The 10491-nt window shown below is 36.4% G+C and overlaps 2 protein-coding genes across 2 annotated transcripts in view; both read left to right on the top strand.

Moving 5' to 3' along the window:
• The first annotated feature begins 36 nt into the window (after positions 1–36).
• On the top strand, positions 37–3862 carry rmi1 (RMI1, RecQ mediated genome instability 1, homolog (S. cerevisiae)). The gene is made up of 2 exons (XM_052109130.1): positions 37–167; positions 1108–3862. The coding sequence occupies exon 2, from the start codon at positions 1142–1144 to the stop codon at positions 2837–2839; it is 1698 nt and encodes a 565-aa protein (XP_051965090.1). The 5' UTR covers positions 37–167; positions 1108–1141; the 3' UTR covers positions 2840–3862.
• Positions 3863–5475: 1613 nt separating this feature from the next.
• Positions 5476–10491, top strand: part of LOC127631309 (BDNF/NT-3 growth factors receptor-like) — a 75184-nt gene continuing 70168 nt past the window's right edge. The window contains exons 1-5 of the mRNA XM_052109395.1: positions 5476–5875; positions 6413–6487; positions 6582–6653; positions 7548–7616; positions 9946–10088. Coding sequence (XP_051965355.1) covers positions 5694–5875; positions 6413–6487; positions 6582–6653; positions 7548–7616; positions 9946–10088 — 541 coding nt within the window. The 5' untranslated portion in view covers positions 5476–5693. The remainder of the gene's footprint in view (positions 5876–6412; positions 6488–6581; positions 6654–7547; positions 7617–9945; positions 10089–10491) is intronic.

Raw genomic sequence — 10491 nt, 5'->3', positions numbered from 1 at the left:
ACGGAGATTGATTGGCTAATGTAGACGTCAATCTTTCCCGGCCACGCAAACAGAAATGAGCGGAGCCGACTAGCTGATCCGATTCTGTTGGAAAACAGTTGTTGTTTGATATCGCTCAACTGTGAAGTTTCTTAAAGAGTTAATCCTCAAGAACATCATTAGTCGCCGTAAGTAAGAAGCAAAAAGTCTGTACTCAAAATTATAACAGCGATTTACTTATTAGAGCAAGTCGTCTGTAAAATGTTGGCGACCTCATATTGCGCACATTGTAACCTGCGCCAGAATAAACGTGGAATTACTCGATTTTTTTTGTTGTCTATAGTTTAGTAAGTTGTATAATACTATATAGTATAGTAGGTTACAATATAGAATAGTAATCAGTAAATTATATAGTATGCTAATTAAGAATATGAATAATTTATATTATGCTATGTGTTATTATATTGTTAATATTATTTTACGTTTTACTATATTATTTTTGTTTTGTTTTTAAAAGGGTATTTCACTTGAACATGCCATGTAGTGTCTGCACTGTAAAGGTAATGTTAACTAAATAAAAAAATGTATAGTATGCATTTTAATTAATTTTAGTACAAGTTATTTTAATTATTTTTTTTATGTTCCATAGTATTTCAAGTTTATGTTAAAATTGTCAAATTGAATCTGTAAGCTTAATATTAACATTTGCATATTTATAAATGTTTTAAGTGTTAATTGTATGTTGCATCATCATAAATTCAGTTTAATATTCAGGGATACAGGCTACTCACCTTTTTGATAAAGTCACATTTTTTTAAGATAATTTGCCCTTAGTTTCATACAAGTCCTACATTTTTCTTATAAAATCTCTTGAAATGTGTACTTTAAGTTAACTTAAACACATAAAAAGATAATACAACAAAATATAACAAACAAATGAACTGTAAATATACCCCTGGAACACCTGCTATGACTTTCTCACCTTTTTCACATCTCATGAGCTTGCATCCCTATATCAGTGGGATAGGATTATATCCCTATATAATATTAAATAAACATTTTGGTTAAATGTGATCATTTTTAATTAATAATTAAATAACAACAAAATGTTTCTCTTTCTCCATTTAGAAGTTCAGACCGTGGTGTTTGGGACAGTGAGAAGATGTCCACAGTGAGTGAAGTCCAGGTTACCCAGGCATGGCTGCACTCTGAATGGCACATCCAGGTCCCTCCTGCCTGGCTGGATGCTTGTGTGAACTGGATAAAGGAGGAGGCGGAGAGAGAAGCTGTGCCCCGGGCCCTGCTCAATCAACGTGTCTTGGAGCAATGGTTACTAACAGACCTGCGAGATCTGGCTCACCCAGTGCTCCCTGCAGGCATCTCAGAGGCCCAGAAGACAGAACTAAACAGCTGTTACTGTGTTCAGATGGACTCTCTAATGGATATCAGCCAGCCTGCTTACACTCAACTGCAGCGCATTCGGGGCACTGACTGCTCCAACGAACAAGTCTCCGCGGTTACGCAGGAAACACAGAGGCCATGGGAGGCCAAGCCCACTCGCATGTTGATGCTGCAGCTTACGGATGGGGTGCACAGTCTGGAGGGTATGGAGTACCGGCCCATCCCAGCCCTGAGTACCAACCTGCCACCCGGCACGAAGCTACAGATAGTTGGGCCTATCGTTGTTCGTCTCGGGGTGTTGCTCTTGAAGGCAGAGAATGTGAAGGTGTTGGGAGGGGAGGTGGAACAGCTCTTGCCTATATACTGTCAAAGTAGACTGCTTTGTGGGACACTGGGTCTGCCTGAGGAAAACCATCCACAAGGTGAGGAACTGGATGACCAGGAGCTCTTGGCCAGTGTGGAGGCTGTGGAAGATTTTCAGGTAGCTGACAGCGGCTACGACAGCCTGAATTTGCAAGTGTTTTCCAGACCATCTGCACCTCACCTTCAATCACAACGCTCCCAGTTAAGCCTCCGTCAACAAGAGACACCCATTTCCAGTGACAACAGCTGGAATGAGGTTGAAATTCCAGATGATGACTTCAACAGCATTCCAGATGATTTTGATGAAGTTCCACAAAACTTTGAGGACAATATGGTGGATGAAATTCCTGAGGACTTTGATGACATCCCATTAGAGGAGCTAGATAGCGTGATGTGCCCTTTAGATTCAGTAGTGTTGCCTAGCACAAGAGAACACATTAAAATTGAGCAACAGACATTTCCAGATTTAGACTTACCAAGTTTGGACAACCATACTAACCAGCCCAAAACTGGAGGACTGAACCAGATCCAGTCAAATTCTGCCTCCAGAACTCCTGTTGGCGAAAGAAGCTCCCACCACAATAGATCCTTAGATGAATTTCCAAAGTATGAGTCTAAATATGAATCGGTTTCAAATAGGAAGCAAAATGCTAGTGCAATAACGGACGCACCCATACCCAGGTACCTCTGCACTCTGCAGGCTGGCACTTGGCCGCCAACCAGTGTTCAGGTTTTACGTCTACAAGCCTTTATTGTTACATTGGTGGGGAACTTGCGCAGTAGTGGTGGAGTTTGGAAACTGGGGGCCACCATATCAGATGGGACCGGGTATCTGGATGTGGATCTGTGTGACGCAATGCTCACTAACCTCATTGGCTTCTCAGCAGCAGAGGCCCGAGTGCTGAGGAAAGACCCAGTGAGACGCAGTGATGTGGACAATGGGATTCTGCACTGTCAGAAAGAGCTGGTGGATATGTGCTGTATGATGAGCATACAGGTGGATCAGACGGGCAGAGGAGTCGTGTTGAGTGCCAGTCTGCTCTCAGAAAGAGAATGTAGTGAGATACAGAAACGAGTGAATGAGCGGAGGAAATAAGCAATTCTTTCTTGACTTACTGTGAACTTACTCTGGCAACGGGATTTTGAATGCAATATCTCTTTGGTTCTCTGAGTCTGTAGACGGCAGATCAAAAATGCTCCCATTTTAGGTCAAAATTTCAGTACCTCATGTATTCTATTTTTGTAAATTGATTTGTTTTGTTCTTTGTTACTTTTACTTGAATGTTTTCAGTGTTAAATAAATCAAATTAAACTGATTAAAATTATTTATGTATATTATTTCCTGGACAATATTAACTAGATTTTTATATTTTCTTTAGAAAATAAGAATAGTGCATAAACCTGCAGCCACAAGGCTATGGTGTTGTGAAAGGTTGTCAGGGCATTGCTATTCAGTTGTTAAGGAGTTTTAAGTGGTGTTAAGTGCATTGCTATGAATGAACCAAGTTGGATCCCTCATTCAATGTTTTTTCAGGCCCATTTTGTTGTGCTCCGTGGGAAAGTCCAATCACTTGGAGAAGTAATAGCACACCTGTATCAATAGCACAAACACTGTTTATAAATAAGTAAATAGGTTAAATACTTGAGGTTAGGGGTTTGCTCAAATCCCTAACCTCAAGCATGAGCAATAACAACAGTGATCTACTGCTTATACAGCCCTTAATTAAATACCATCTGGCACCGATAGATGGCAGCAGTGGGATTTCAAACCATTTGGGGGTGAGGGGTCAGGGGTGTTGAGGTCACAATATAATGGTCCTCTTTGGTCCTTTAATATTGTAACAGTGCTGAATGCAATAATTTTATGAATAAAGGCTTGAAATGCGATAAAGGCCCAAAATGATATAATTTTTGGTTTTAAAAGATGCATGTATTTTTAAAGTTCACACTGTACAAGACAAACACTGTGTCTGCATTGCTAGCAATTCACCTGTTTCTGTCATCTTTTCTTGCTGTCTCAAAGAAAAGATGAATATAATTAGAATTTCTTTTAATCACTGATGTATCTGTAAAATGGCATGACTGTGTCAGCTGGCTAGCAAAAAGAAAATACACAAAATTATTTACTGCCCTCAAGTTGTCTCTCGTTGTTTTTTCCGCTCAGTACAATCTTAACACAATCTTTTCTTCAGGAATCCTAACACTGCTCTTTTCCATACAAACACCATTCATACTGAGCACTACTGTCAAGGTCCAAAGAGATAAAATAATTTTTAATATAACATAAAAGTAATTCACTGTAAACTGATATTTTATGGAATAAAATATCTATTTTTATTTTCCAAGTAAAAGTAACAGCATATGGATGATGAATGACATCACTTACTGTACATACAATTCAAAATGGGATAATTTTGCCAAATAGTGAATAGTTTGCACTACTGGAAATTGCTGTTGATCTGTTCAACATTTCTTTCATAAATCAGTGGTCACATATTGTGTGTTTAGTTACATCTTACATGACAATAACACTCTTGTTAGAGTGAACTTCTTGCTGATGCGTGGCACTGGGATAATCCACTAGGTTCCTGCTCAGCTTCTTAAATTTGAGTCCCACCTTCATCGATCTGATTGGCATTTCATTTGATTTTTCAAATGACATTGATGAGCGGTGTTAGACTACTACATGTAAAAAAAATTTATGTTATTTCTGCAACAACTTAATGACAATTAGACAGCGGTGCATAATGAACTGCAGCAGAAAAGCAACAAGTATATAAATTATTGTCCCCCTCAATGTATATTGTGATTATGGCCCTGATTCCTAGATATTCTTCCTGCCGTTAAGGATCCCCAAGACCACATTTCATCTTTTCCAAGCTGCTATTATTGTATGATATATAGTGCATGATGCATATATAATCCGTATCTATTGCTTGTTTTTATTATTGGGGGGTGGCTACTAACCCCACACACACCCCACCTGGAATCTACGCCCCTGGGTCATGCTATTATTAATATAATGAAAATAGTCAAGGCTAAAGGCATTTATTCGCAATTGCTTATAGCAAGGCCTCAAGTTATTTACTGGTTTTATAAAGCAGTTTGATCATAATGAAAATATCAAGGACAAATTTTATTTAACATAATTTTATTTAGCACCTTTATTGAGCACAGACTCACGTTGTAAACAATAACAGACCATTAGTCGATGTGTGCTGTAGGCCTAAACAGTTTGATGTGATGCATATTTTTTTTACTATTTTTAAAATGTCGACTATGAGTTTCCACAAAAAAAAAAAAATAATAATGTTTAAAAAAAAATAGCACGAATAAAATGTAAAATATTTAGTTTTTTTTATTAAAGATTAATCAGATCATGTTAATGGAATTTTGTTTTGAAATATAAATGTGTTAATCTTAAAATTATATTTTTGAACTATATTTTAGCACACGGTTTCCAATCAGTAGCAAACAGAATTAAACCTTTAGATAGATAGATAGATAGATAGATAGATAGATAGATAGATAGATAGATAGATAGATAGATAGATAGATAGATAGACAGATAGATAGATAGATACTTCAAATCTTTCGGATCACTGGGATGTTGTCAATAATCAATAAGGAATTTGAATGATCTCTTGTGTTCTCCTCCCCTCAGATGCGCTGCGCATCATCCAGCGCTCTCTTCAGCACGCGCAGTTCTCCAGAGCGCGTCTTCTGTTCTTGTCAGAGCACAGACCGCGCGCGTCATTCAACGCATCCAGAGCATCTCGCTTATTTACCCGAGGAGAGAGAAATACTGAGGCGAGAGGAATACTGACACTTCACGCGCGTGAGGGAGACAAGGTCGGTAGCGTGCTCCGATCCGTGTCTGGACCCAAGTCGCGTTGGGTTTCAGGGGTCTTAAATCTGGCGGCAAGGACCTGCTATTGGGTGGCTTCGGCATGGCGGGCTGCGGGTTCGGTTGGGTTCTTCTGGCGCTGCTCGCGCTCTGGAGGCCCGGTGCCGCTTGTCCAGAGCTCTGCACGTGCACTGGCGTGAGGATCTCCTGTGTGGATGCGGAGCGCAGTATCATGGCTTTTCCCATGCTGCAGACCGACGCAGAGATGGAGAACATCACAGACATGTGAGTTATGACGGAGAGCTTGATTAAAGACATGGAGCTGCCAGAGGTCTTTATATCATATAAATCATGCTTGTGTTGTGTCTTTAAAATCACACTAAAAACATTCAGCCAATGAATTCTTGTGCCATCACCATTGTGTGCCATTGAATACAGACATGATTTATTTATGTGATGTACTGGAGTTGTGTCAAAGCAAGATTACATGTTCAAACTAGAGTACGCAATTATATTTGTCCTCTGAATGAGTATTGTGCTATGAGAGTCTATGGACATGACTTTTGCACATTATACTCTACTGCAGTGATGCTTCTCTTGTTGCTGTTGACTATTATGCAATAATCTATTTGTAATTGTTATTGAATGTTGAGTTTGCATGTGTTCATTTTATGCAGTTGAGTTGGTTTAATTAGTAGGCTATTTTGCAATTAGCTGCTAGTATTACATTTACAAATCATATCTGGCAATCAAGACCCTTTAGCAAGTGTTATTGGTATTTAATCATGAATGACTCTTATGTGCTTTTCTTGTTTTTTGCAGATACATTGCAAATCAAAGCAGTTTCACATCCATTAATGAAAAAGATCTCAACTTATTCCGCAACCTTAGAAACTTGTGAGTATTAAAAGTGTATAGGAACTGTAAATCGGGTTATGTTCTATATCTGTGGAAATTATAAACATATGTGAATGCTTGTCTTGATCTACAGAACTGTAACAAACACACGGCTCACATATATTTCTCGGCAAGCCTTTCAGAACAACATGAAACTTCAGTATCTGTGAGTGCTTTGTCTGGTTTTTTAAGGAGGTGCTGTTGTTTGTCTATGAGCATGGTTTGATTTTCAATGGTTTAAACTTCAGAATGATTAATTCTGCAACATGTATGTTACATTTAGAATAGATTATGAAATTATCTTATATTGTGTGAGTTATTGTTAAAATAAATATGAAATGTTTTGTATAAATGGAAGAGATAAGCCGATAATCGGTTTGACCAATATTTTTAACCAATATTTACACTTTTACACTTCATCGGTTATCTGCTCATTAATATTGTGTTTACCGATAAAGTTAGACACAAAAGACTTTACATTTGAAATATTTCATAAGTGAGGGTCTTTGAACAAGTGTATATTGCAACTTAAACTGCAAATGAATTCTTTGTAGACTGTCCACCGTTTTAGTTTTCTAAAAATATTTTGTAAAAAATAATAGGTAACACTTTTTGTTAACATTAGTTAATGCATTAGGTATCATGAACTAACAATGAACAATATATTTATTACAACATGTATTAAGGTTTGTTACTGTTAGCTAATAAAATACAATTGTTCATTGTTAGTTAATGTTAGTTCATATTGCATTAACTATTGTTAACAAATACAACTTTAGATTTTAAAAATATATTACTTACTATCGTAATTAGCATTAACAAACATTAATACATGTTGTAAATGTGTTGTTCATTGTAAATTCATGTTCACTAATGTTGTTAACTAATGTTAACAAATTACACTTTATTGTAAAGTGTTACCAAATATTAGTTATCAGACACATAAATAAAAAATCACCAGTATCGCATCGAGCATCAAAAACCAATATCAGTCGATCTCTAATAAATACTGTTTTATTATATGAGTTTTGTCATTGCTAATCATTACCTCGTTTTACAGGAATCTCAAAGAAAACAATCTGTTGTATCTTTCCTGGAGGACTTTTCACCATTTAAACATCTCATACCTGTGAGTCTCAGACCTTTTCATGGAGATGTATTTTATGCATGCAATTTAACGTTATCTAAAGTAAGTGTGTTTTTTGTTCTATTTTTTGTTTTGCTTTGCTTTGCTTTGCTTTGTTTTGTGTTGTTTTGCTTTGCTTTGTTTTGTGTTGTTTTGCTTTGCTTTGTGTTGTTTCGCTTTGCTTTGTTTTGTGTTGTTTTGTTTTGCTTTGTGTTGTTTTGTTTTGCTTTGCTTTGTGTTGTTTTGCTTTGCTTTGTTTTGTGTTGTTTTGCTTTGCTTTGTGTTGTTTTGCTTTGCTTTGTGTTGTTTTGTTTTGCTTTGCTTTGTGTTGTTTTGCTTTGCTTTGTTTTGTGTTGTTTTGCTTTGCTTTGTGTTGTTTTGTTTTGCTTTGCTTTGTGTTGTTTCGCTTTGCTTTGTTTTGTGTTGTTTTGCTTTGCTTTGTGTTGTTTTGCTTTGCTTTGTTTTGTGTTGTTTTGCTTTGCTTTGTGTTGTTTTGTTTTGCTTTGTTTTGTGTTGTTTTGCTTTGCTTTGTTTTGTGTTGTTTTGCTTTGCTTTGTGTTGTTTCGCTTTGCTTTGTTTTGTGTTGTTTTGTTTTGCTTTGCTTTGTGTTGTTTTGCTTTGCTTTGTGTTGTTTTGCTTTGCTTTGTGTTGTTTTGTTTTGCTTTGCTTTGTTTTGTGTTGTTTTGCTTTGCTTTGTGTTGTTTTGTTTTGCTTTGCTTTGTGTTGTTTTGCTTTGCTTTGTTTTGTGTTGTTTTGCTTTGCTTTGTGTTGTTTTGTTTTGCTTTGCTTTGTGTTGTTTTGCTTTGCTTTGTTTTGCTTTTCTTTGTTTTGCTGTTGTTTTGCTTTGCTTTGTGTTGTTTTGTTTTGCTTTGCTTTGTGTTGTTTTGTTTTGCTTTGTTTTGTGTTGTTTTGCTTTGCTTTGTTTTGTTTTGTGTTGTTTTGCTTTGCTTTGTTTTGTGTTGTTTTGCTTTGCTTTGTGTTGTTTCGCTTTGCTTTGTTTTGTGTTGTTTTGTTTTGCTTTGCTTTGTGTTGTTTTGCTTTGCTTTGTTTTGCTTTTCTTTGTTTTGTGTTGTTTTGCTTTGCTTTGTGTTGTTTTGCTTTGCTTTGTTTTGTGTTGTTTTGCTATGCTTTGTGTTGTTTTGCTTTTCTTTATTTTGTGTTGTTTCACTTTGCTTTGTTTTGTGTTGTTTTGCTTTGTTTTGTGTTGTTTTGCTTTGCTTTGTTTTGTGTTGTTTTGCTTTGCTTTGTTTTGTGTTGTGTTGTTTTGCTTTGCTTTGCTTTGTTTTGTGTTGTTTTGCTTTGCTTTGTTTTGTGTTGTGTTGTTTTGCTTTGCTTTGCTTTGTTTTGTGTTGTTTTGCTTTGTTTTGTGTTGTTTTGCTTTGCTTTGTTTTGTGTGGTTTTGCTTTGTTTTGTGTTGTTTTGCTTTGCTTTGTTTTGTGTTGTATTGCTTTGTTTTGTGTTGTTTTGCTTTGTTTTGTGTTATTTTGCTTTGATTTGTTTTGCTTTGCTTTGTGTTGTTTTGCTTTGCTTTGTTTTGTGTTGTTTTGCTTTGCTTTGTTTTGTTTTGTGTCGCTTTGTTTTCTGTGTCGTTTTGCTTTGCTTTGTTTTGTGTTGTTTTGCTGTTGCTTTGTTTTGTGTTGTTTTGCTTTGTTTTGCTTTGCTTTGTTTTGTGTTGTTATGCTTTTCTTCATTTTGTTTCATTTTGTTTTGCTTCATTTTGTTTAATTAATTTTCTTCTGTCACCAAGACAAATTCCTTGTCTGTGTAAGCATACTTGGCAATAAAGATCATTCAGATTCAGATTTCATGTTTTATTTTTTACTTGTTTGTATGTGTATGTTCTGATATATGCAATAGTGCATGACACATACTGATGCCAGTACAGAAAGTGGGGTGGCTGATAGGCTGATGGCTGCTATTATAATAGTATGATATAATACTATTTATGATAGCAAATGAGGCTTGCACCAAATTATTGAAATTAAACGAGCATTTGTTTTGCATAATGTTTTTGAGACACTCAAAAACATTGGCAAGGGCGTCATTACATTTTGGAATGTGATACTTCTATTTGGAAGCTGACACTTTTGTTAATCAGCCAAGAAAGGAGGGTTATCGGCCAATCTTGATCATCTCAAAAAGGCCAAATATTATCAGTTTAATTGGCCTGGTTGATATAACGGTCAATTTCTATTGTGCACAGTAATGAGCAGAATCAGGTTTAGTGTAGTGGTTTGTGTAGTGGTTTGTGTATTTCTGTGTGTTTAAAATGTTTTTTAACAGCATATATATTTTTATATCAGAATCTTATATAACTGTCTTTGTGTTTCAGGTTGCTGGGAGGTAACCCTCTGCAGTGCTCATGTGAAAACGTGTGGCTGAAACAACCGAGAGGAGAAGAGGCCGAGGAGCTGCTGTGTGTGGAGGAGGGAGGAAAGAGGAGGACGCTCTCCTCACTCACACTGCCTAACTGTGGTAAGAACAACTGGCCCAAAATAAGATAAGGAGTATACTGTACAGACTCCCCTGTATCAGGTTCAACTGCTTGCCCATGAATGGAGAAGATTCCTCTTACCATCTTCCTATACTTCTTTTTCTTATCCACAAATTTAGAGAGACTACATGCAAACTTTGTTTTGTAGATCATTTCAGCCTTAGGTGTGTTATCTATTTTTGGTCTCTAAAAAATGCAAACTTTTTTAAGGAATTTAAAGTTAATGTATGAAAAACTCCCATTGACTTACATTGATAGAATGTTCAGCATTAAAATTGTAATCAACAGCGCTGACATCCTTTCACATGAATTGTAATCAATCCTGTCTATCTTGCATCTATTTATCAAGCTGTAGCCACTTTTACACTGCAAAGACAGTCACTT

This window comes from Xyrauchen texanus, chromosome 37 (genome assembly GCF_025860055.1).
Source record: "Xyrauchen texanus isolate HMW12.3.18 chromosome 37, RBS_HiC_50CHRs, whole genome shotgun sequence".
Taxonomy (NCBI): Eukaryota; Metazoa; Chordata; class Actinopteri; order Cypriniformes; family Catostomidae; genus Xyrauchen; species Xyrauchen texanus.
This window is presented reverse-complemented; position numbering and strand designations above follow the sequence as displayed.